The 27,999-nt window shown below is 38.4% G+C and overlaps 2 protein-coding genes across 2 annotated transcripts; both read right to left on the bottom strand.

Annotated features, from left to right (window-relative positions):
• Positions 1-542: 542 nt before the first annotated feature.
• Positions 543-1,679, bottom strand: LOC143552183 (protein FAR1-RELATED SEQUENCE 5-like). The gene is made up of 4 exons (XM_077042458.1): positions 1,212-1,679; positions 961-1,055; positions 665-877; positions 543-579 (listed from the first exon to the last, which is right to left on the bottom strand). The coding sequence occupies exons 1-4, from the start codon at positions 1,677-1,679 to the stop codon at positions 543-545; spliced, it is 813 nt and encodes a 270-aa protein (XP_076898573.1).
• Positions 1,680-12,057: 10,378 nt separating this feature from the next.
• On the bottom strand, positions 12,058-20,693 carry LOC143552181 (uncharacterized). Its single transcript, XM_077042454.1, has 8 exons — positions 20,372-20,693; positions 16,555-16,776; positions 15,419-15,825; positions 14,389-14,574; positions 14,094-14,286; positions 13,932-14,008; positions 13,021-13,174; positions 12,058-12,543 (listed from the first exon to the last, which is right to left on the bottom strand). The coding sequence occupies exons 1-8, from the start codon at positions 20,654-20,656 to the stop codon at positions 12,247-12,249; spliced, it is 1,821 nt and encodes a 606-aa protein (XP_076898569.1). The 5' UTR covers positions 20,657-20,693; the 3' UTR covers positions 12,058-12,246.
• Between the last annotated feature and the right edge of the window lie 7,306 nt (positions 20,694-27,999).

The following is a 27,999-nucleotide window of genomic DNA, read 5'->3' as shown; positions in this document are numbered from 1 at the left end:
ACACACTATAAAATAAACGAAATTTATTGTATTAATTCTTAACGAAAGTAGGATGTTACATAACTGCGGATACATGTACCTACTATCATGATCACACCGTCTGCCATTGTATCTCTGCATCTCCATACAAAAATCAAAATGGTTGAAAAACTCAACTAATGTTAACTGAGAATTTTTAGCTTGTCCGAAAAAATGGTTTTACCTCTCTGATTTTGATGTTGTACGCATCAATCCAGACAAAGGTTTGTCTCTATAAAAAGCAGGTATCCAATCAAATCTGATTTCATACATACAAGTAAGCCATTTATTCTTGTCAAGCTCAAACTCAACCATTATAGTCTGCCATTTTTCCTCAAATCCAAAAGGACTAAATGAATCCGTCCACACAATATTACATAGCCTACTCTTACAATCTTCGTTGTTACATAAATCAGCTCCCAGCTGATAACAATATGTTAAACGCTTATGAAACGCTCATTGCCAAAATATAGAATTATGTTACGCTCATAAAACGCTCACATATTAAACATCAAAATAGACTATTACCATGAAACGCTTGTAAAACGCTCATTATTTAAGCTGCTTAAAACAGTTAAATCAAACACAGTTAAAGGTTACCTTGTCAGCAACTTTCTTCATGATATGTTACATACATAACATATGCCTTGTATTTGGAAACACATATGCAATAGCTTGCTTCATAACAGGGTCTTGATCAGTAACAACAACCTTCGGTGCACTACCAAACGACTTAAGTAACATTTGCAATAACCATGTGTACGATTCAATAGTTTCAGAAGCTAATAATTCAGCACCGACAGTCACACTATGACAATGGTTATCAATTGCTGTGAACGGTACAAAAACCATCTTGTACCTGTACATAAAAAAAACACATTCATACACATCAAACTAATACGCTTGAATATTATATTGAAACTGTATGGATCAATAACTTACTTGTTAGTATTAAATGTGGCATCAAAAGATATAATATCCCCAAATGCAAGATAATTACTCTTTGAAATCTCATCAGCCCAAAACACACGAATTAACTCACGATTATCATTGACATCATATTAAAAAGAATAATCAGATGAAAATGTTTTCTTCGCACACAATCTCTAAACAATCATCTCAGCATCATACTCTCCAATAAAACAATTCAAACCTTGTTTAAAATTCTTACAATCATCTTTAGTTGCACCTACTTTTTCAAAACCACCGTATTGTGTTCTCATAAGGTTAAGCGCTTTAACAGGTCCCAGGTTCAAACTAGACAGCTCATAAATAGTTTCCTCTTGGACATGTGTTAACTTCCTCGCAGAACGAACAAACTGCATATCAGAATCTGCTACCATACTAAGATTATGGCCTTCAAAAAAATCATGTACTTCAAAAATTACACCGTCAACAAAATTTAACTGTAGATGTGCTCTACAACCACATCTAATTGTCGGCATGTTCCTCCTTTTATAATATGGCTTGCTTGATTCATTACAATCAACTTTTGAATCATACATTTTGGCTGGCTTATGACCATCTTTACAACATGTAAAATACTTGGTCTTTAGTACACCATCATGCACGTAAGATCCACATTCGCGAACCCCAAATCCAGCTTTTTTAGCATATTCATTATAAAAATCAAATGCTTCATCAATTGACGAAATCATCATTCCTTTAACAGGTTTGTAAGAAGAAGCAACTTCAGGAATGATATCAACCCCTTGACTGTGACATCTGCCCGATCCGACCCGACCCAGGTACCCGTTTCTCTGACCCGATCTCTTTCTTTTATGATTTAAAATTTATTTATACTTATATTTTACTTTTAATAATAATAATATATTTTCCTTCCCGCCTCTCTCTCTCTTTCTTTCCGCCGTCCCGTCCATCTTCTTCTCTCTTTCCGCCTTCTTTTTCCCTCTTGTCGCCGTCCCGCCCTTAAGCCTTGTTTCCCTCTTTTTCTTCTAACTCTTTGCTTGTCCTTTGTTCCTTCCCGCCTAAGGTTGTCTGCGCAGCTCCACGCGCCAGACTCCTTACAAGGAAGCCTGCGTGAAGACCATCTGTTCCAGCGATACGCGAGACGAACTCTTCTCGCAGCGCGCTAAGAATTGTAATTCTTCTCGCAGCGCGCTAAGAACGGTAGTTCTTCCCGCGACGCGCTAAGGATTTGTAGTTCTCGCAGCGCGCTAAGAATCGTAGTTCATCCCTCGACGCGCGAAGAATTATAGTTCTTCCCGCGGCGCGCTAGGAATTGTAGTTCCTCCCGCGGCGCGCTAAGAAATGTGATTCTTCCCGCGGCGCGCTCAAACCTTCTCGCGCTAAACCCTTTGAGTTTTCTTCTGTTGAATCTAGCCGTTCGCTTTTGTGATGTCTTATCTTTTGAGCTGTTGACCTAATCTGCTTTATGTCTGAAAAGTTACTTTCGGCGCAGCATGCGCACCAACCCCATTGGTTGGCAGAAAAAGTGACTGACATTATCTTTGGAGATCTGCTTTTTCCATGCTTGACCAGTACCTTTTTCTGACCCTCCCATGCCTTTTTACTGTTCCCTGTCAGCCTTTTTCTCTTTTTCCCTGCTGCCATATCTTTTGATATCTTTTGCTTTTGGAATCTTTTGCTTTTGAGATCTTTTTCCCCTTTTCTAGGGATTGTGTTCCCTAGGGTTTCTCTATAAATAATAATGTTATTTTTAACACTAACACACACAAAACACTTAATCTCTCCTGTTCTCTCTTGCTCCTTGCTCTCTCTGCCGCCTCCTCTCTGCCTCCGTCTTCCTCCCTGTTCTGTCCTGCTTTTCCGGTAACATATTATATATAATAATTTACTTATTAATTATGCTAACTTATAATCAAGACCTAAAACAAATCATTAAAACAATAATCTTATTTATAGGTTAACTTGTGCTTGTTTAAAGTTGGTTCTTGCTTTATCTTACACCGCATCGTTTATCAAGTGAGTAATCTCGTACCAAATCCCTTTTTGCTTTTAATGTTTTGGGATGTTCATGTGTTCATACAAACTTAGAGTCTTAAACTGTTTATGAACTTTAGTCGCGCAGTATCCCATGTGTTGAGGACGTAGACTTGGCTGTTTATTTGTATGTGTGGATCATTAACCGTCTTGTCGGTCTATTCCGCAGTTCTCATGGTACCATTAGATGAACACGGGAGAACTATCGTTTATGATTTTCTCTTTTGTTTGCACTTGCACAGTCTTTCTTGTTTGTGAGCTCAATTGTGAGCACTGGCAGTCTATGAATCTTAGAGTTGGTCCCGATCGGATTACACCCTTGTTGAAAACCAGACATACACATGTTGCGCGCAGATTTATTGTTATCTATGTATTGTATTAAACTTGATTTCTCATCAACACGCAAGTGTTTGACGTTTATTTTAACACATGTTCAGGTTTGCTGTAGCTACATTTGGAGCTTGTGGACACGTAGGACGTTTTTACTTTTGGACCTAGATTAAAATGTATCAAGACAAGTTATTGTTGTTCGAATATTTTGCCTTATAATATATTGAATTATGTTGCTTTATGTTATCTTGTGTTTACTTTGCGCGTGCGCGAATGAATATATTTATTAAATATTGACACCCAAATAGTGTCACGAGTAATGAAACAATATGTGGCGCCCCGATGTATAATCCGCCTTTGGTCGGGGTGTTACAGATTGGTATCAGAGCTCGTTGACTTTAGGATAGGTGGTTAGACGTAACGGCCTAGAATACCTAAGAGTCCCTTCTCGCGCATGAGAGAAATCTCATGTTTGCGCGCTTATTGTTAATTACTCGTTATTTATGAATATGCTCGCGCTTGCGCAGTATATGATCTTATGTTTTATTTCGCGATATTTCGATTTTTGTTGAATTTCGATCTTTATTGGTTTTACTTACATATTCGTTTGTTGGGATTGAAAATCCGAAAAGTCATGGTGATACATGAATAGTTGATTTTCAATTTCCATCTACGATTATGTTCTGAGGTTGGAGACTTGAAAAGTCATGGTGATACATGAATTGTCAACCTCCAATACTCATTTTCTTGTATATTTTATATTGAGGATTGAAAAGTCATGGTGATACATGAATCGTCAATCTCCAATACTCGTTTACTCGTCATTTTAAATTGAGAAATTCGGAAAGTCATGGTGATACATGAATTGTCGATTCTCGATTCGAATTTGTTATCTGTATTAAGTTTGCATTCAAATTCATGTTTTACTTTAAACTGTTGATGGTATCTAACCCCGCGAAACCAAGCTTTTCGAGGTTATACTTTGTGCTAAAACCAAGATATTAACTAAAATTAAAACTTTTATAGAATGCCTCCGCTATCAGCTCGCCATCTCAAGAAGAAAGAAGCCGCGCGCAGACGTTCGCTGCAACGTTCCCAGGAAATGGCCGCCGCAATAGCCCAAGCTTTGAGCCAAAACAATACCAACACCTCTGGTTACAACATTAAGTCCTTTAACGCGGGTAACCCTCCAAAGTTCACAGGTCTTGAAGGAGCCACCGTGATGCTCCAGTGGCTTGAGAAAATAGAAAACACTTTCCTCCACACCCAATGCCCCTCAGACAGACGAACCCTGTATGCTTCCAGTGTCCTGGAATCTAGAGCGCTTACATGGTGGAATGGAGTAGCTCATGCGCGTGGCGCAGAAGCTGCTTCTAGCATGACATGGGAGGAATTCAAGGAAATTCTGACGCGAGAATTCTGCCCTCCCAACGAAGTTAAGCGCTTGGAGGAAGAATTCTGGAACTTGAAGCAATACAGCGGTGAAGCACGCGAGTACGCGACGCGCTTCCATGAACTAAGCCTGCTAGTCCCTCACCTTGTTACCCCTTCCCGCCAGCCATAGAGAAATTTCTTGGGGGTCTCCCCATGGAAATTCAAGATTCTGTATGGGCCAGAAACCCAGTTACCCTCTCTGACGCCATCGAGTTGGCCGCTGTGCTCAGCGACAACCATGTCAGAGCAGGAACCCTGTTCCTGCGGGGATCTGAGAAGACCAAACTCACCAAGACGGTTCCTGAACCAACAGAAACCAAACCAGAACCCTCAAACCGTAACAACCTCAAGCGCAGGCGCAAAGCCTATGCGCTTACCAACCCGCCCATTGCCCAGCAACCCATCTACCAACCTCCAGTTTATGCGCCTAACCCACTGTCAGCCTACCCAATCCCCCCTATAGCCCACAACTATGCCTTAACCAATCCAGCACTCCCTGCCCCGCCAACTAAGAAACCTTACACAGGAAACCACCCCTTTTGCCCAACCTGTAGACTTCACCACCCACCTCAAGTCCCATGTCGACTTTGTAACCGATGTGGCCGCGCTGGTCACCTTGCAGAAAACTGTAGAGTCCTTCCCGCCAACCCAATTGCGCCAACACCACCCGTCTACCCGCAGAACCCACAACCAACATACCCTAACCCACGACCCAGGTCGTGCTATAACTGCGGTGATCCCAATCATTTCCGGAACGCGTGCCCGAGGCTACAAGTGCAAATCACACAAGCGAATCCGGTGAACCAGATTTCGAACCAAGTGACACGCGGACGAGCTTTTAACATAACCGCGCACCAAGCGCAAGCGAATAATGACGTAGTTAATGGTACATTTTTGCTTAACGGATTTTATGCTTCTGTACTTTTTGATACTGGCGCCGATCGAAGTTTTATCTCTCGCGCGTTTGAACAGAAGCTTGCGCGACCGCGCAACGACTTAAAAGAAAATTTTTCAGTTGAATTGGCTAACGGCGAAACTGTTTTAATTAACTCCGTGATTAAGGATTGCACGCTTAACCTTAACGAAAACGATTTTCTGATCGATCTCATCCCCATGCCTCTTGGAAGCTTTGATGTTATTATTGGTATGGACTGGCTTACGCATAATCGCGCCGAAGTTATTTGCGCCAAGAAGATGATTCGCATACCTCGAGAAAATGGTGATCTTCATATCTACGGCGAAAAACCCTCCAGTGGTCTTAAGCTTATGTCTTGCGCCGAAGCCCAAAGACTCATGCGGAAGAAGTGTATTGCATTTCTAGCCTATGTGGTTAAACCTGCTGAAGAAAAGAAGCTTCGCGATATCCCTGTTGTGCGTGATTTTCCTGAGGTTTTTCCTGATGATCTTCCTGGTATCCCTCCCGCTCGTGAAGTCGAGTTTCGTATTGATCTTGTCCCTGGTGCTTCCCCCGTAGCTAAATCTCCTTACCGTCTTGCGCCCGCTGAGATGCAAGAATTGGCAAGCCAACTTCAAGAGTTGACTGCTAAAGGATTCATTCGCCCTAGCTCTTCGCCCTGGGGTGCTCCGGTGTTGTTCGTTAAAAAGAAAGATGGATCGTTTCGCATGTGTATTGATTACCGCGAGTTGAACAAACTCACCATTAAGAACCGGTATCCCTTACCGCGCATTGACGACCTCTTTGATCAACTCCAAGGTGCCTCTTGTTTTTCCAAGATTGATCTCCGCTCTGGCTATCACCAGTTGCGCATCCGCGATGAAGATGTTCCGAAGACTGCTTTTCGAACTCGTTATGGCCATTTTGAATTCTTGGTCATGTCCTTCGGTCTAACAAACGCACCCGCCGTTTTCATGGATCTAATGAATCGGGTGTGTAGACCTTTCTTGGATAAATTCGTGATTGTGTTTATCGATGATGTTCTGGTGTATTCTAAGACCAAGGCCGAGCATGAGCAACATCTTCGATTGGTGTTGCAGAAGCTTAGAGCCGAGCAGCTCTTTGCTAAGCTTTCCAAGTGTGAATTCTGGTCTGATGAAGTACAGTTTCTTGGTCATGTTGTAAACAAGATGGGTATTCATGTCGACCCATCCAAAATTGAAGCAATCAAGAACTGGATTACGCCATCCACTCCTTCCGAGATCCGTTCCTTTCTGGGCTTAGCTGGTTATTACCGGCGATTCATTTCGAACTTCTCGAAGATCGCTTTGCCTTTAACAGCTTTAACGCACAAAGGTAAACCGTATATTTGGGGCTCGAAGCAAGAAGAAGCCTTTCTAACGCTCAAGCGTTTGTTGTGTGAAGCTCCTGTTCTTGCGCTACCTGAGGGTAATGATGATTTTGTCGTGTACTGCGATGCTTCCAACCAAGGTCTCGGTTGTGTTCTTATGCAACGAGGCAAGGTTATCGCTTACGCATCAAGGCAACTCAAGGTTCATGAAAAGAATTATACAACTCACGATCTCGAACTTGGTGCAGTTGTTTTTGCCTTGAAAATCTGGAGACACTACCTTTATGGTACTAAGTGTATCCTCTACACTGACCATAAAAGCCTTCAGCATATCTTTGATCAGAAAGAACTTAACATGAGACAACGCCGATGGAACGAACTCATCAGCGATTACGATTGTGAGATCCGGTATCATCCTGGTAAGGCTAATGTGGTAGCCGATGCGCTCAGCCGAAAACCCTGCCAGCTTAACTGTGTCTTGCCGCGCACCCAGCTTCACTTCGCGCCGATCCAAAGCAACCTTGAATCGCGCATTCGTGACGCGCAGCGCGCATCCATCAGTAATGGTAACCTTCGCGCCGAGTTAGCGTGTGGCGCGAAAGCGCATTTTGTGCCCAATCTGAGTGGAATTCTTTGTTATCTCAATCGCATCTGGATTCCCTGTGATGAGAATCTTCGCGCTGATATCCTGAGTGAAGCGCACAAATCTCGATATTCTATTCATCCTGGCGCTGATAAGATGTACAAGGATTTGCGCATTACTTATTGGTGGCCCGGTATGAAAAAGGATATTGCTGTGTTCGTAGCTAAATGCCTGACTTGTTCTAAGGTGAAAGCTGAACATCAACGCCCATCTGGTTTGCTCGAACAACCAGAAATCCCCACGTGGAAATGGGAATGTGTAGCGATGGACTTTATTACCAAGTTACCTTTGACAGCAAGCAAACATGATAGCATTTGGGTAATAGTGGATCGATTGACTAAGTCTGCTCACTTCCTGCCCATTCGTGAAAACTACCGTGTTGAGCAGCTCGCGCAGCTTTATGTCAAGGAAATTGTCTGCCGTCATGGTACTCCTTTGAGCATCATATCCGATCGCGATGGCCGTTTTATATCTCGCTTTTGGAAATCTCTCCAATCTGCGCTAGGAACTCGCTTGGACATGAGTACTGCATATCATCCTCAGACTGACGGACAGTCTGAGCGAACTATTCAAACTCTTGAGGATATGCTCCGATCTTGTGTTCTTGATTTTGGAGATAATTGGGATTCACACCTGCCTTTGATCGAGTTCTCTTATAATAACAGCTATCATTCCAGTATTGGTATGGCCCCATTTGAAGCACTTTACGGTCGTAAGTGCCGCTCCCCGATTTGTTGGAGCGAAGTGGGTGAAGCTCAAATCACAGGACCCGAACTTGTTCAAGAGACAACCGATAAAATCGCCAAGATCCGTGATCATCTGCTGACTGCCCGAAGCCGACAGAAGAGTTACGCAGATCGTAGACGGAAGCCTCTCGAATTTCAAGTTGGTGATCTTGTTCTCCTCAAAGTGTCGCCCTGGAAGGGTGTTGTCCGCTTTGGGAAGAAAGGTAAGCTTGCTCCTCGATATGTTGGACCATTTAAGATTCTCGCGCGTGTAGGAAAAGTTGCCTACAGACTTGACCTGCCGCCCGCGCTCAGTAATGTGCATCCAACGTTCCATGTATCCAATCTCAAGAAGTGCTTAGCTGACGAGAACCTTCACATTCCACTTGATGAAGTTCAAGTTGATGAAACTATGCATTTCGTTGAGAAGCCTGTTGAGATTATGGATCGCGAGGTTAAGCAAACCAAGCGCAGTCGCATCCCTATCGTGAAAGTTCGCTGGGAGTCCAAGCGCGGAGCCGAGTTTACATGGGAAAGGGAAGATCAAATGAAGATCAAGTACCCGCACCTGTTCTCTGCGCAACCTACTTCGAGATAAATTTCGGGACGAAATTTCTTAAAGTAGGGGAGACTGTGACATCTGCCCGATCCGACCCGACCCAGGTACCCGTTTCTCTGACCCGATCTCTTTCTTTTATGATTTAAAATTTATTTATACTTATATTTTACTTTTAATAATAATAATATATTTTCCTTCCCGCCTCTCTCTCTCTTTCTTTCCGCCGTCCCGTCCCTCTTCTTCTCTCTTTCCGCCTTCTTTTTCCCTCTTGTCGCCGTCCCGCCCTTAAGCCTTGTTTCCCTCTTTTTCTTCTAACTCTTTGCTTGTCCTTTGTTCCTTCCCGCCTAAGGTTGTCTGCGCAGCTCCACGCGCCAGACTCCTTACAAGGAAGCCTGCGTGAAGACCGTCTGTTCCAGCAATACGCGAGACGAACTCTTCTCGCAGCGCGCTAAGAATTGTAATTCTTCTCGCAGCGCGCTAAGAACGGTAGTTCTTCCCGCGACGCGCTAAGGATTTGTAGTTCTCGCAGCGCGCTAAGAATCGTAGTTCATCCCTCGACGCGCGAAGAATTATAGTTCTTCCCGCGGCGCGCTAGAAATTGTAGTTCCTCCCGCGGCGCGCTAAGAAATGTGATTCTTCCCGCGGCGCGCTCAAACCTTCTCGCGCTAAACCCTTTGAGTTTTCTTCTGTTGAATCTAGCCGTTCGCTTTTGTGATGTCTTATCTTTTGAGCTGTTGACCTAATCTGCTTTATGTCTGAAAAGTTACTTTCGGCGCAGCATGCGCACCAACCCCATTGGTTGGCAGAAAAAGTGACTGACATTATCTTTGGAGATCTGCTTTTTCCATGCTTGACCAGTACCTTTTTCTGACCCTCCCATGCCTTTTTACTGTTCCCTGTCAGCCTTTTTCTCTTTTTCCCTGCTGCCATATCTTTTGATATCTTTTGCTTTTGGAATCTTTTGCTTTTGAGATCTTTTTCCCCTTTTCTAGGGATTGTGTTCCCTAGGGTTTCTCTATAAATAATAATGTTATTTTTAACACTAACACACACAAAACACTTAATCTCTCCTGTTCTCTCTTGCTCCTTGCTCTCTCTGTCGCCTCCTCTCTGCCTCCGTCTTCCTCCCTGTTCTGTCCTGTTTTTCCGGTAACATATTATATATAATAATTTACTTATTAATTATGCTAACTTATAATCAAGACCTAAAACAAATCATTAAAACAATAATCTTATTTATAGGTTAACTTGTGCTTGTTTAAAGTTGGTTCTTGCTTTATCTTACACCGCATCGTTTATCAAGTGAGTAATCTCGTACCAAATCCCTTTTTGCTTTTAATGTTTTGGGATGTTCATGTGTTCATACAAACTTAGAGTCTTAAACTGTTTATGAACTTTAGTCGCGCAGTATCCCATGTGTTGAGGACGTAGACTTGGCTGTTTATTTGTATGTGTGGATCATTAACCGTCTTGTCGGTCTATTCCGCAGTTCTCATGGTACCATTAGATGAACACGGGAGAACTATCGTTTATGATTTTCTCTTTTGTTTGCACTTGCACAGTCTTTCTTGTTTGTGAGCTCAATTGTGAGCACTGGCAGTCTATGAATCTTAGAGTTGGTCCCGATCGGATTACACCCTTGTTGAAAACCAGACATACACATGTTGCGCGCAGATTTATTGTTATCTATGTATTGTATTAAACTTGATTTCTCATCAACACGCAAGTGTTTGACGTTTATTTTAACACATGTTCAGGTTTGCTGTAGCTACATTTGGAGCTTGTGGACACGTAGGACGTTTTTACTTTTGGACCTAGATTAAAATGTATCAAGACAAGTTATTGTTGTTCGAATATTTTGCCTTATAATATATTGAATTATGTTGCTTTATGTTATCTTGTGTTTACTTTGCGCGTGCGCGAATGAATATATTTATTAAATATTGACACCCAAATAGTGTCACGAGTAATGAAACAATATGTGGCGCCCCGATGTATAATCCGCCTTTGGTCGGGGTGTTACATTGACCTTCAACCAAAACACTTGAATCATTTACAAAACATCAGAACAAACATGTTAACACCAAAAAAACCTCATAAAGTAATCCAAATACGCTCATAACACGCTCATATTATAAAATACATAAATTGCACGCTCATAACATGCTCATATTATAAAATCAACCATTTTAACAATCCTAATATGCACACGGTCATAACACACTCATATTCTATAACATTATAATTAGTCATATTAACACGCTCATGATATGCTCATAGTGTAAACACCAAAAATCAACCATGTTAAAAAACTCCTAATATGAACACGCTCGTAAACTATAAACTAATCAATTATCATGTGATTCTCATAGAAACTAACATACAGGTTACTGCCACGATTATAAACATAGTATACATCTACTGTTAATTAGTTCAAACAGAGCAAAAACTTACATTCACGATCGTCTTCCATTTCAAAACCCTAAATCACAAAATCGATTGAAAAAATGGTCCGTATACTCAAGAGAGCTCAATTGATAGCTTTCAGTACAAAAATTGTTTCGTAAATAAGAAATTGATTTTGATTAAGCTAAATATCAGGATCGTAACCGTTTATATGCAAATTACCAATTTTAGATTACGAATCAAAAAGACAATCGTACCATTCTCGCTTAAAATACACGGGATCTTCTCAATCGCTCGCAACTGAATCGAAGGTGTAGATCGACGCTCCTAGATGTCGCATACGGTTTTGTACGATTATTCCATCTTTTCTCATAAATTCTAAATATTGCTAATCATTAATTAAGATATTTGTTCTTTAATATTTTAAAAAACATGAGATTAACCTTGGTCTGTCAATTCTTTTCTCATTCTCTCATAATAACCCGTTTCATTCCATCTTTCACTCTTTCATACCAAACACTTCCTTACTTTCGTTCCTATGCTTCAACGCACCACTAATCTATGCCTCTAAAATTAGATAAGTTGTATCTAATAAAATACAAATTTTTAGAAAATGGTATCACAAATATGAAGTATGTAATTTGAAATTTTTGGTAAGTATTATATTATTCGGGATATATCATATCATTTTTCATTTAAAAAGTACACAATGAAATGTTAAATTTTCATCTCATGTTTAAAACCAAAACCAAAAACATTCATCCACTTAAAACACCCAAATCTCCACAATAATTAACTCTAGGTTCCCAAGTTCATGTTGGTATATCCTCTATTATTTCATATAACATTTATGCCTCTTTGTATTAAACAAAACACAGCTTCAACTAAAACCGAACCCAACCCTGTAACCCTGTTAGCTTATCAAAGATCCACACAGAGGTAGGAGATGACGGATCCTGCACGCCTTCGGGTCCTCGCACTAACCTTTGACTTCTCAATTAGAACCTTCTTGATATTGACACATGTGGATATGACAGTGGCCACCCCAGCTGCAGTCACACCAGGACAATAAACCATGTAGCAAGACTCGAGCCATTTGCATCTTTTAACTAGATGGGCTAGACCAAAATCGGTAATCTCCCGGCAATGTGATAATATTATATCCTTTAGCAAAGGGCACCCTTCACCTACTTCTGCCAATGCCATATCCCCCAAATTCTGACAAATTTGTATGACAATAGGCCACAATTTCAGTATCGTAACAAAAAGATAGAAAAAGGTGCACAAATGGTACTTGTGATTTCACCATATTGCAAGTTTGGTCCCAAATTATAAAAACTGCAAACTCAGTCCAAACATTTGTGAAAGGGTTGCACGTTTAGTCCCCACCATTAGTCCCACATACTTTTGAACAGAAAAGTGATGTCATGAGTGCAAAATCGAAAGTTGAGTGCATGATTGGTGATGAAGTCGACGTTAGGGCTTGTGGAGTTTGAAATAGTTTTTTTCAGGATTTCAAACTTAAAGACAATTAACTTTATATGAATGGCAAATGAAATCAGTTTGTAATTTTTATAAAACCTAGTAACCAAACTTGCAATATGCTCAAACTACAGGGACCAATTGTGCAATTTTCTCAAAAAGATATGAAAATAATAAACTAGTAATCTAATTGTCTAATCATTTGGATGTTACCTGAAGAACACTAACATCCAAATAAGTTAGTTGAGGGCAGCCTCTGGCAATAGCTGTTATTCCTGTATCTCCTATTTGATAGCAGCCACTAACATTTAAATGACATAATAAGGGGCAACCATTACCAATAGCCACCAAAGCTTCATCCCCTACCCTGTTAATAAACATTCAAAATTAGTTGTAAAAAAATCAGAAAAAATATGAACATGGTAACCCTAGTGGAATTGTTTCATTGACGTAAAATAAACTAAAATACACAAAAATACAATGAATCAATGGATGACATTAGGCTTGTAAATGAACCGAACGAACATGGACAGAGCATGTTCATCCTCGTCCATTCAACTTTAACTGAGCCATCGACCGAACATGAGTAGTTCTATGAACGGCATTTTCTTGTTTGTTTTCGTTTGTAAAGGAAATGAGTGTGTCCTTGTTCGTTTATGCGTGTTCGTTAACAGTATAAATGAACGATTCACGAACGTAACTTGACTGATTAGAAGTAAATGTTAATAACAATGTGTTGGACACTTGGGCCTATAATGTTACTAAAACTAGACTAAACTGTAATGTGCCTAAAAAAACAAATGAATATATTAAAGACATAGCCGCTAAAAAAAGACATATATTAAACACATAAACAAACTAACATATATGAACGAATGTAAGCGATCATTCATGAACACAAATGAATGAACGAGACATGTGTTCATGGTCGTCCATTTAACTAAATGAACATGTTTCAAATAAACAAACTTCATGACGAACGGTTCATTGAACACTCGGTTCGTTTACAGGCCTAGATGATATGAACTTAAGCATGTATGCATGTATATTAATACTGTACATCAAATGCATCCACATTTGAGATGATTATCATAATACATAAAAAGGAAACAGAAAAGTATTACCTATCACAAAACCGAATGCTAAGATCTGTAAGGTATTTACAGTTGTCACCAATAGCTATAATGCCCTTGCTCCCAACCTATGAATTTTAAAGCAGCATTGTACATAAGAAATATAAGGGGAAACTGATATGCGTGAATGAATACTAACGAGATGTATAATACCTCATAACATCTGCGTATGTGAAGTTTTTTCAAATTCTTGCAGCCAATAGCAATGCTGCATATTGCATCATCTCCAACAACAGAGCAATCCACTAAATGAAGAGCTTGTAAATACTTGCAACCTTTGCCAACTTCATATAAGGCTTCTTTACCTACTTTTTGACAGTATAGTAATGCCAACTCTCTAAGGCGCCTGTAAAGTTACTATGTTAACCTCATAAATCAAGATAAAGAACAATTAAATAGATGTTTTTTATAAGAAAATAGAAGATTATTAGTTTTATTTATAACTTACATGCAAGATCGTCCAATGGTTTCTAGACCATATGTGCTAATATTATGGCAACCATTGATTTCAAGGCGTGAAAGTTCGGGGCAACCAGCTGCAACTGCCTCTAATCCCTTATCACTCAAGAAATAACAATCACTCAGCATCAAGCTTTTTAGTTTTTTACATCCTTTACCAATGGCACAAAGGCTCCTGCATAAGTCAAATCAACATAGAAAACAGGCGCATCATGACTTCCAATTCATGTTTCTCTTCTATTTCTTTAGATAAAAAGACCTAAAAAATACTTCCAATACTTATGGCAATGACTTGCGGCCAAAGATAAGTAACTGTGAAAGAAAGTTTGTAAAATATAGCATTCAACATAAAAAAATTCACCAATAGTAACCAAGTGTTCCACTAAAGTCACTCGAAAGTGTTTTGCTTCTCTAGACTCACTCAATTTTCATTAGGTACTGTGAATCTTTTTTTATGGATGTCTATATCTATAAAATTGAGGCACATGAAACATATATAAATCCTCGTTATTATTTAATGATTTGTTTTAATAACTTAAAGTAAGAGGTAATAGTGAAAAAAATCACTAAATCTTAACCAAGTTTCATAAGTGCTTAATGAGTTAATTACACATATGGTCCATGTGGTTTAGGCCAGGTAACAGGTTTAGCTACTAACCTTGAAAAGTTGCATGTTTATAATTCATGGTTTTAATTTTATCACGAGTTTAGGTATCAGCCATTTTGTCTACATGTATATAAGTTTAACAGAAGTTAGCGTTAATACCTGGACTCGTGACAAAATTAAAACCGAGAACGCATTCGACTTTTCAAAGGTTGTACCCTATAATATGTTACTTTACCAAAACCACATGGATCATCTATGTAATAAAATCTTGTTTAATTTAAGTCGAATTGGAAAATATACTCACAAAGTAACCAAGATTGGAACACCTAACGAATAAAAGAAGCCCTAAATCTGAATGAGTGGCTTAAAAACAAACATTATGGAAAGAGAATATAAAGAAAGAATAACTAACTTGTCTGAAAATCTTTGAAAACTATGAAGTGCAAGCGACTCCAACAACACACAAAGTCTACCAACAGCAGTCAAAGCCTCATCTGTAACCATAATGCATTGCAGATTCAGGTTCTTGAGAAGAGGGCATCCGTTTGCAACAGCTATTACCCCTTTATTGTTGACATACTCTGAGTCCAATGATAAAGTCTCAAGAACTCTGCAATGAGACCCAACAGCTTCTAATGATACATCAGTTATTTTAGCACAAGCAGCCACGCCTAGTGATTTCAAACTCTTCTCACAGCCAATGGCCAAGCCAACTAAACCAATGTCGGTCAAACCTTCACAAAATCGCAAGTTCAGTACTTCAAGTTGCTTACAATACTTGCCAATAGCGCGTAGACCTTGATCTCCAACATAGCAACCCTTTGGAAAGAAGTAAAATGTTAAATATACAACATTAAACAAAGATAGCAACAAAGCATCAAATATAAATATCAGAATATTGAGTGGGTTACAGTCACAGTTCTTGCGGTTTGACCCAAATAACCACTTTAGATTTTTAGTTCAATAGTTTGTTTTGAATTTTTTAGTCTATTAGATTCAATTTTGTCATTTTAGTCAATTAACTCCACGTTTTTTACTCTGTAAACTACATGGGCATTTTAGTCATTTGTCTAAGGTACAGATACTAATGCACATGACACGCATATAAATTAGATATTAAATTATCATTAACGTAAACGGAACCCGCTTGAAAATATTATAAAAAGATTAAAACTAATACCGATTCTCTATTGATAAAAACTAATGATGAGACCTCCATCTCCCTTTCCCTCTCCCTCTCTCTCTCTCTTCCCCTCCCTCAATAAAGAATCAGTTGTTATTTTTAATCTTATTATAATACTTTCAAGTAGGTCCAATCCACTTCCATAATAATTTATATATGTATCATGTGTATTAATACTTGTACCTAAGATAAAAAGGCTAAAATGCCCTTTTATATGTAACAGAAATATTTAAGATAGCTAAAAACGAGGAGTAAATTTAAGACAAAAATGAAACTGATGCACTAAAAAAAAGCTATTTGACTACAATGGTTACTTGGGTCAAATCACAAGAACTGAAACCGTATTTAACTCCAGAATATTTTACCTGCAAATCCAAACATTTCAAAGATGTGCATTTCTGAGCTACAAATGTGAGGCCAGCATTTGTTGCATTAGAGCACCATATTAGGGTTAATTTCTGCAGTTTTGTAAAACCATCAGCAACAGCAGCTAAACCAGCATCCGATAAACAATATGGCTCGTATCCGTCTGCCATAAGGTGAAGCCTGAGCCATGTAGGTTGATGCCTAACACTGCCCCGTCTTCCCTGCATTTCACAAAAAAAGATTAATAAGAATAGTAAATATGCGGTCTCTAGTCTGAGCTTTGACACATGTTTCATAATATTATTACCAGAGAAGCAATCAAGAAAACAAACAACTAGTATTTGTTTAAATGTCATCAATGAACTTTAGATGGAAACTCATAAGTAGGGCGGAGATTATTATTCCTCTTCATCGAGTCTAATAGTTTTTGTTTTAATGCTTATTGCAAATCATTTTTTTACCTAAAAACATGATCCTACATCCTACTTAAAATTGTAAATAATTTTCACAGAAATGAAACCTAAATCCAACAATATTACAGCTGTGTTACCCAGGGTTAGTCGGTAAAACAGGCAAGAATCGTATTTCTACAATCCAAAAAAGGCAGTGATATTAACAAGATTACATACATTATTATAGATATCTTGGGATACGATTTCGATTACATACATTATTAGATAACTTTACCTCTTCTCATTGGTGAGGCGTCTGCCTGTATAAAGCAGGTCTATTTGTATTGATTTTTGTTTATCTATTAAAACTGTGGCGGATCCCATCACACGACATGCTTGTATCAATGTTAAGGATACGTGAAAGCTTACTCATTTGTCAAGAAAATATAAGATATGATGAGCCTTGGCCCTTTATGCATTATTCCAAAAAAAGTGGTCAGCACAGTTTTGCATATCCATATATTAAAGATTGAAAGCTTAAAACCTCAGTTAACAAAAAAAACTAAGGAAATTGGAATGTATTTCCCAGCACTTTCTGAAACAATAGTGTAAAGCCAGCGCCACATTTTTTATCAATTCTATGCATATGTAAATGCCTACTCATAAAAGAATATGTAAAGTTCTAAAGAACTTCCTCCTTTTCCTGGCTGAAATCAACGATTTAAATCATTTAATGATGCAACCCTCATTTGTTTTTCACGCGTTTTCCAAAACGGTACATCCTATCAACACACTTTTGCATGTCTATAGTTTATATTGAAAAAGGGCAAGATCTCAAATCCTTTTTGAATAAATATACAGGAATTTTAACGAAAATTACATCCATTCTTGTAGAAAACTTGCATACACAAGATTCATATGAGATGTAATCTACTTAATAGAAGTTTTACTGTATTCCTTCGGTCCCTAAAAGGAAATCCCAGTTTATGTCGGTTGAATACAGACTTTTATTCATCTTCAACTGCATAACACGGTGAATAGAAGGTACACGATATAAATTTACATGGTTTTTGTCATTTTGAGATGGTAAACCTCATGATTCATTAACGCATATATGTGTCAACCAGTCAAGATGACGGAAAGCTATCATATGAAGTCACTATCACTATAATGATGGCATCCCACACAAATTGGTAATCAACTTGCCAACCCAGATGTCATGAAAGATGTCTATGTTATGAAACAACATTGTTCATTTACAGACAATGGGTGCGAAAGGAGCTAATAGGAATAGCATCATAATATGTATATAGTTAATTTCCTAATATCGTGTAATAGTAGTTGAGATATTGTATCCAAAGATAGAAAATCCCTTGTAATTATATATAATAGTGAATTGAATGAGAAGGCAAGTATTATTTGAGAACCGAATACTACATGGTATCACGAGATTAAATCCCTAGCCACCCATCCTCTATTTCACGACCGTCCCCTTCCTTTTTCATGCCACCCCCGATAACCGCCCTTCTCATTCACTTTCTGCAACAATCCCACACACTTCCCTGCCAAGATGGAATCAAAGATTCATCCAGCAGTGACTGTTTCCAGCATAAAAATTTTCATCCCCGTCACCCTTGAGATGGAATCTGCTCAATTCTGTACCTGGTCCGAGCTATTTAAGATTCATTGCAAGGCCTTCCTGGTCTACCATCACCTCTTCCCACACGACCCCCGCTGCAAAACCCGACACCCCACCCAAAACCGTGTCTCACACTGTCGATTCATGGGAACGACTTGACGTCATTGCCTTGCAATGGATTTATGGAACCATTATCAATGATCTATTGCACATGATTATGAAGACAAACACCACCCTACGATGCCTGGGAAACTCTGGCAAGTATCTTTCATGATCATCAAGTCACACGGGCTCTTCAACTCGGCAACAAACTGTCCAACACCCGACTTGACAATTTCCCTAATGCATCCGCATACTGTCAAGAACTCACAAACCTGTCAGATCAATTAGCCAACATGGGGAACCCGATTGATGAAACTGATTTGGTAATACAATTAATAAGCGGTCTAACGAACTCTATGCTCCGTTCGCTACCGTTCTTCAGCACACCAAACCACTGGGCACTGGCCAATTTCTATACCGCTAGATGCCGACTCATCCTTGAAGAAACCACTAAAGCTGCCGCAGCCATGGCCGCTGCCACTGCAGCCGGTACGGCTCTGACACCAACAACACTAGAAATCATCCTCCCAATAACCCACAACCCACCACCGAGCACCAATCACACACTTGGTTCGACTGCTCCAGAGGGCGTGGTCGTTCCCGTGAACGAGGGCGCCGCCGTGGTTTGTGGGATCATGGCCGGGGCTCCGGGTACAACCAACAGTGGCAAAAATCTATTGAATTTTCAACTCTTAAGATGATAGATCTCTATAGACTATAGGAATATTGGTGGTTTGTAACCTAACCATCTTCAGCAGTGCTTAAAATTCTGTTAAGTACCATACCCTTTATCCCATAATCTCCATGTTTCAAGTGAAGGATTAGTTACATCGCATGAATTTTGCATCCCACTTTCCTATGTTTTAGTTTCTTGTTTCTAAAGTTTAGCATAGCAGTACTCGTTAACTTTCCTATTTATATGTAATTTATTTTTAAGAATGAATCATGCAGAAAATGAGTTAATGAAAGTCTTGTTTCCCTCTCATATTCTCTCAAGTTTCCATCTATTTTCTTTGGCCATTTAATTAACCATTAGATTCAAATCAAATTCAAAGGCAAAAAGACTTTTCCTGCAAAAGTTCCTAAATTAATAAAGGCGTACTCGCTTATTTGCTACAAAATGTTAAACTAATACATCAAAAACTGATAGAAAGTGTAGCCAATTCACATCAAATGCCAAATACCTCATTTTGAGGCGACAAATCGATTATAAAAGTACACATGTTGTAATGAATCTGAAAGCCAACAAAAACTTGTTCAAATTCCAATTCAAATTGATCCTCATCAGCCGATAAAACTGCCTTAATTCCCTAAATTTCATTTTAACATTAACAAAACACGCAAAAACGAAACAAACTGAAAACTAGGCAAAAAAGGAGCTTGCGAGATCGAAGCAAAAAGGCTCCTTTTCTACAAAAAGTTCCTAACCTGATACAGATTAAGTTTATTTGCTAAAAAAAATGTTATATTAATACATGAAAAACTATTAAGAAAGATTATCCAATAGTAAGACCTCATTTTGAAAGCCCTTACAAACCTACCAACACTACTGTAAATGTAGCTATAAGCAATTCTACAAATTCAAATCAGCACTCAACAGCCAATAAAAATGCCCTAAATCCCTAATTATTTTCAATTGAAGTATTCTGCAACTAAATAATAAGACAATGGAGGTTAGGTTACTTGATCAAAGGGATGGGCACCGGAGACTCGCTCATCAATGAAAAGGTTTGTAACATTAACGAAACGAGTGGCGATGAGGTTAACGAGTGAATCGGGGCTCCCGGAGCCACCGATTCGGATGGTGTCGCGGCTGAGGCGTTCTAGGGTTTGCCAGCGGCGGCAGACGAGAGCGCAGGCGTCACGGCTGGACTTGGAGTCCACGTGGCGGAAGATCTCGATGAGTAACTCGTCTGGGAGCATTGAATTGATCCGATCATGATTATTATTATTATTATGGCCTCTCATTTGAATGAATTGAATTGAATTGAATTGAATTGAAATGAAGGAGATGATGTGTAGTTTTATTATGGTGGTGGTGGATTGGCGGTTGGATGGTTTCAGCTGATGAGAGTGGGGTTAGTGGGGCCCACACAAAGAGAGAAATACTAGGAAGAGTTTGGGAAAGTGAAAAACACATGGAAAGAAGTATGTTGACTTTACTTTAAACTTTAAACTTCTTGTGATTGCTTGTTTGTTTGTACATCTTAAGACCGAGGGGTGTGAGGGGTGGGGGGGCTTCAAAGGGGGTGCTAGAGCCCCTTCGCTCGCGCCCCCAGGCGCTAATACCACACCAAATGGGCGCTAGAGGGGGCGCCACCGAGGCGCAAACACCACCCGTGAGCATGATAGCGGGAGAAGAGAGAGAGGATGTGGGGCTTTAATATGGGCGCTAGAGGGGCGCTACCCACACCAGGGGTCAGGGGCTCCACCAGGGGCTCCAACACCCCCTTATCCAGCTTCTCTCTCTGCCACACGTCATAATATTATTGGTTCTTGGCTCTGCTAGAGCCCTCACTAGAGCCCCCACACCCCTTAGTCTAAGGTTGAAGGTAGCATTTTGTTGTTTTTCTCTTATTATTATGGTGTTTTTTGACGCTACACTTGAATCGTGAATGGTACGTCGGAGATTTTTGTATGTGATAAAAAAGGAGTTTGGAGGCGTTATGAATGAGCGCGTTTAATGTAGTTAACGAGTTATTAAACTTCTTATGATTGCTTGTTCCTTTGTACATCTTAAGGTTGAAGGTAGCATGTTGTTGTGTTTATCTCATATGGTGTTTTTTAACGCTAGACTCAATCGTGAATGGTACGTCGGAGATTTTTGTATGTGATAAAAAAGGAGTTTGGAGGCGTTATGAATGAGCGCGTTTAATGTAGTTAATGAGTGATCATTATGAGTGACTCACTTTTATCAAGCCAAAACATTAGGGCATTGTGATAATAATGATAAGATGTGATACGGGGTGTGAGATCGGATGTGGATTGACAGAAGAGTTAGTATTTTGTTCAAATATAGATACTTTAGTTAATAGAAAGCGGTTGGAGTTCAAAACGTGCAACATATTCTTACGCACGCTTGCTTCGACTGTTACTTAAGCATTTAACTAGTGGCGGACTAAAGATATCTAGACTAAGGGGTCGAACTTTGTTTCTTTTACTAGTATACAAAAATTACTTTTACCAATTGATGTATATAGACAAATATGTGCACTAATCGATATTTATAAAGCTACAAGAGAGTTTTTTTAGTTTAGTTTACTAAAATAGTTGTAGAATAAGACATCTACAATTAAAAGAAGGTATCATAATTGTATGTTTTTAAAAAAGTATATATTAACTAAAATAAAAAAGAATTTAATTGAATTATTATACACAAATAAAAAGCAGAGTTAATAATTTTTTAATAATTGCTATTAAAAAAGTAAAATTGAGCTAATAAATTTTCAACTCAATCATATCACTAAACACAAGCATGAGACGTTAGAATTCGTGATTTACGTGTTAGAGTTTAAACTCCTTACCTTTCTCCTTTGTGCTTTATAATATTAAAAAATATGTTTTCCTTCTTTTTCTAGCTTCTTCTTTACTTTTACAGCTTTCCGACTCTTGGTTTCTCCATCACCGCACTTATGCAGTCATTCGTCGGAAAGCGGGTTTGTTATATTCTTTTCACTCTTTTGCCTTTACTACAATCACTATAACCACAACAATTTAAGGGGTCCAAACACACTACAATCTCTATATCCATGTTTTGGGTCACGGACTCCTGGACCCTCCTATAGTTCCGCAACTGCATGTAACTTTAACGCTTTGATAATGCATGAGGATCTTTTGTTCTTAAAAGCTTTTGAATGTTAATTCCTAGAACCATGATTCAAATAACCATTATACCGTTTAAATTATGATTGGGATTGAGGACTCGGGTTCTTACTTCTTAATCTATATCACATTATTATACATGTAAGATGTTTACAATGGTAATTTACACTTCTTCCAATATCTCTCCGCTTGCCGTTATATTCAATGGTAATTAAGTCTCTGGCAACTCTCATATCTCTGTTATGTTCGTTACGAACCTTCAATCCATTGCATTCAATTCACTCCTTCAATTGTTCAATATGATCTTCATCAGTTGCTCTATTTCGTCCTTACACTTCCAAGCCATCCCGTCGATTCACTGTAATTGTCATTCATGTGATATTCGTCAAAAGTTGTATTTGTATTTGAATATGTTTTCCCGCTTCGTTTTATAATTCGGATCTTTGTTCATTAATAAAGTGGAGTAGCTATTGAGTATTTATGTTTTTCATGTTGTTATAATGTTATACAAGTGTTGACAAGTCAACTCTCATGCATTTTTAGCCATTATTGCGTTTAAACCAAAGTTCAAGGACCTACTGTGACATATTTAAAAATTCCGAGATTCTGGTCGCACTGCGTAGCGACTATCACACACTGACCAAAGGTGACGGAACATGTCGGGGCGTAACATATTGATTGAATAGTAGCTCAAAAGACACTAATTAAAGCAACAATAATTATTTAATTTCATTAACATTAAAACAAGTAAACAAACAAAATAATTGGAACAAATACATCATAGTTTTTGTATATTAAATAAATTCCTAAGGTAAAACTAATATCTTCGATCTTGAAAAATATCAACTGCTTGTACCTGTAGCATGTATAAAAATAGAGTTTGTCAACACGAATGTTGGTGAGAATACATAAGTTTTAGATAGATTGGTAATCACAATTCATATGTAGATGGTGAGCATTACAAATCTTATGAATATGTAAACAATTAAATAGATGTGATCCTGTTCCTATTGATACAAAATCAACACACTTGGGTAAGTGTATGATCGTACTAGATGAGGAATGAGATACCAACCACCAAACATAAAATAAACACTTAAGCACATAGAGCATAGTCATAGATCATGCAATCATCACACATAAACATAAATTGAATTGTGTTTGAATCGATGCAGTAAAAAAAACCTAAGAAACATAAATAAGGTATAAATGTTATGGCTGTGCAACGGTTCAGAACCGCAAGAACCGAACTGAAAATGGCTGAATATTAGAACCGGAAGTAGAACCTATTATAGTAAACCGGTTCAGTTTCAAAACCGGTAAAGTCAGTTCTCGCTTCTGGCCAGAACAGGTTCCGTTGTATATTTATAAATTGAGTTGTGCAAACTTTGCAAATTGCAAAACAAGTTTATATAATTGTATGTCTTCTTTCATAGTAAAACTAATTTAGATTACAACATGAACATTCGTTATATTTTTAATAAAACATGATTGTTGAACTTAAATAATAGCAACGGCAAATTAAAGAAAGATCATATCATTTTATATTAAATTACCTTGATTACTTAAATCAAAATTGATCATGATTGCTAGGACTTTAACTCAAAGAAAGAAGATTTGAATTAAATAATCATTGAATGGATGTCGGTTAATAAGTTACTCTATAAAAGATGGGAATTGGTAAATTTTGTTAAAATGTTTTTCATATTCCGGTTCTTCGGTTCCAAGTCTAGTACCGCCGGTTTACCTGGAACCGAACCGCGAACTGATTATTGCAAATTCTGAGAACCGAGAACCTTAAGGTAACACAGATTAGCGGTTCTGAGGTACCGGTTCCTCGGTTCTGGCGGTTCCGAACCTTTTTTGCTCATCTCTAATAAATGTTACCCCAAAATATAAAAGATGAAAAAAGGGTTATGTAAGCTCGCATAAAATATAGAAAGTGGTAAGAAGTTGTCGGTTTAAGCGAGTCGATCAGTCACGCAGAGATTCCAACAGATTGTCCTAAACAAAAAGTACGATCGGAATAAAAATCTTGACACAAAATAACGAGTAAAACGACAATAAGGGATTCTAGGGATTATAACGGCTTTGGTATCGTTAAAACGTCAAATATATTTTATATTAGTTTTACAAAAGAGAATAAATGTATGGCCTCGTTCCAAGTGCCCTACTTTGGCATTGGATTTACTCACAAACATAGTTCCAAATATCAGAGTTAATTAAAATTTTTCACGGATTATAATAAGTGAACCATATATTACATAACTTTTCAAATCTTGTCCTAACATCATTCAAATTTGTCTTTCAACATAGAAACATAATTAAATATGACAACATAATATTCCTCTCAAGAGGCCAGTATCTCTAGTCCAATGTCATGTGTCTTCGATCAAGCCAGCTGCCTTAGCCTATTTACCTGCGTGCATACTAAAAGTCAGTTACGCTGAGTGCGCTCTAGTTAACCAGGCATCATACAACACGTCATATACTACATACTTAATCTTCTCTACTTTCGTTCGTACATACATAAGTATATACCTTCATTGTTACTGTCATACTTTCGTATATTCATACCTTCATATTTTATCTTACTTTACATACATACTAATACGTTTTAAAAAGCATTACGCTCTACTTACTCGAGTATTATTAGGGTCCGGTTCCTTTATGTTTCGAATATTATTAGGGTCTGGTTCCGTTCTTCCTCGAGTATTATTAAGGCGCTTCCCTTCTGCCTCGGATATTATTAGGGTCTGGTTCCCTTCTTTCCATACAACCATACATTACCTTTCTTTATATTTATATGTATAAACTTTCATAGATACTCTCAATCTTTCCTATAGCATTCATATATCATTCATACATCATACACAAAACAATCACATAGGCCACTTAAGGTAAATGTATTAACTAATCATATCGAGCATGCACACAACCCCGAAAACATAACAAGGAAATGGGGCTAGAAACTCACATGGGTCCTGCTTCTTTCGGAATTGATTGTAACACGTTTCTTCAGTTGGGCACGACTAACTGTGTAATAGTTATAAGTATCAATTAACTACCTCTAACTATATAATCTAATTGAATCATCATTCTAATCATTATAATCGAATCACAATTCTAATCGAATGACAGTTCTAATCGCATGACAGTTCTAATCAAATGACAGTTCTAATCGAATAACAAATTCTAATCGAATTGAATAGAATGGGGCTTAATCGAATCGAATGGGGTTTAATAACTTAAGAGAGAATTAGTAAAACCGATCTTAATTAAATCATAAACAAATTTTCATTAAAGACTTAAATGATAATTTTATTCTGGTTAAGCATCATTCGCTATCTCATTCGTTATGACGAATGGTTGCATTCGTTATAACGAATGGTTTGATTCGTCGTCTCATCAAGTGTCACACCCCCATCTTAGGCCCACGCGTGTGACCAACAGGTTGTACGTTTTTGTAATTAAATCAGAGTTATGGATTAAATGCGGAATTATTTGCGTGGATTAAAATATAATATTTACACATTAAAAGACGGGATTATAAAACGCCCGTTTAAAGTTTACACAAGATTACTTGTTTATCAAACCACCATTTACATATTTTAAAGTTTAACAAAATAATTTGAGCCATCAGATTGCCTATTGAGGACTTCGATTCTTCAAGCGCGCCTAACCTTCGTTACCTGTAAAACAGTTAGAAAATACGTCAGCAAAAACATGTTGGTGAATAAGCTAACGCATAAAATATTTTATTTACTTAATTACCTCTCAAGACATAACTTAGGTCTCGGCCCATCTTGGCTTAGGAATAATCAAGTTAAAAACTAAAACACAATTACAAACTTAAGGTCTACTTGAAACCGCTCAGCAAACACCGCAGCGTTCGAGATTACTTAGCTACCATCAATATACACATGATTACCCTCTCTCGGATGTAACTTAGGTCCGGTCCATCGTGGCGGAGGCATATAACCAGGTATAGCGCGGTGCGCCCACTGTCTACCGTATATGTAAGGATCCATACAAACGTACACGACAGCTTAAGGGCCAGCGATTACTTTTGTTCATAATGTTTTAGAGATACGTAATCTCATGTAATCAATTTATTTTGACTCGATTAAACAAGTTATAAAAGTTGGGCGTATTCACCTTTTGAAGGATCAGCTTCACTTCACTGATCGGTTCGTCTTTGCTATTTCGAACCTATAGTACGAGTATAACCTTTTGTTATTACTAGATCTTTAATCTAACTTAAGACCTTTAGTCTCTTTTTTGTATAGTGTTTACCTCGATTATATTTTCTTTATGAACCTTTAGTTCAAAACATTTTTCCTTTATTTTATAAGCTTAAAACCTTTAGTTTAACTTGTTTACTTTTCTAAACACTACGTTTCTTCTTCTCGAAGAAACGTATACTTTATTTCTTTATTTATTATTTAAGAAACTTAAATCATATTAATAACAAAGATTTACTTTATATTTACATTTCTTTTTTATATTTTCTTTTGTTTATTCTCGAGGTATCGAGTATAACCTCGACAAGGGTCTAAGCTTTTTTAAATTATTTTCATATTTTTAATCGAGCATTATCCCTACCTTGTTTGGCTTATATTCCCTAGACTCTAGAGCAACACTTCGATGCTTTCACATTTCTTGAATAATCTTGATCAACAACTTTTTGCACGTAAATCGAGGCACGTCGCACGTCGAGCTTTGTCGGCACGCACTTTGAGGCGGGGCATCGGGTCTTGTTGGGGTGGCATGTACTTCGAGACAACATCGGTTTTGGGCATGGCTTACAAGGTTAGAACATTGGGTCGGTGGCACGCTTAACGAGGTAGAGAGAGACAGATATTTCTAGAGAGAGTGGATTGGTGTGAGTGTGAATGAGGGTTGATGACCCTATTTAAAGGCGCTGATCAGCTGACCCGTCGCGATACACGATGGATCTTGATAAGGATCCATCGCGTATAGCGATGGGTCTTGATAAGGATCCATCGCGTATTACGATGGGTTAACGGATCCTTAGTTATTATTTTAACGGATCGCGATACGTGATAGGCCTACTTGAAGGTCATCGTGTATCGCTACTAGGCTTGTCGTAGAATCTAGTAGGCGTGCCACGTGGAGACACATGTCATCACCTGTCAGACCACGTCATCGCGATACGTGATGACGTTGTGCCTTTGGGTTGTCGCGTATCACTTTGCCGCCATTCTTGGGTTTTGTAATATACCCATAGAGACACGCGATGGTCTTTCTTCTGATCCAAAATGTATCGCGATGGGTGCGATGGGTGCGATGGGTAAGGAAACATAATTTTTCATTTTGATCCTTGAACTTTGAACACTTGGTAATATTGATCCGAAATTTTCACGATGTTACATCAAGACGAATGAATGAATAACAAATGAGTAAGATCATCCGTGACTTCTATGAGACGAATGAGAGGTTCATTCATTAAAAGAGTACACGAGTGT

Source organism: Bidens hawaiensis, unplaced genomic scaffold (genome assembly GCF_021521415.1).
Source record: "Bidens hawaiensis isolate Kalapana, Puna unplaced genomic scaffold, B.hawaiensis_p1.1 tig00016806_1, whole genome shotgun sequence".
Taxonomy (NCBI): Eukaryota; Viridiplantae; Streptophyta; class Magnoliopsida; order Asterales; family Asteraceae; genus Bidens; species Bidens hawaiensis.
Note: the sequence above shows the minus strand (reverse complement) of the source record. Positions and strands in the feature narration are given on the sequence as shown.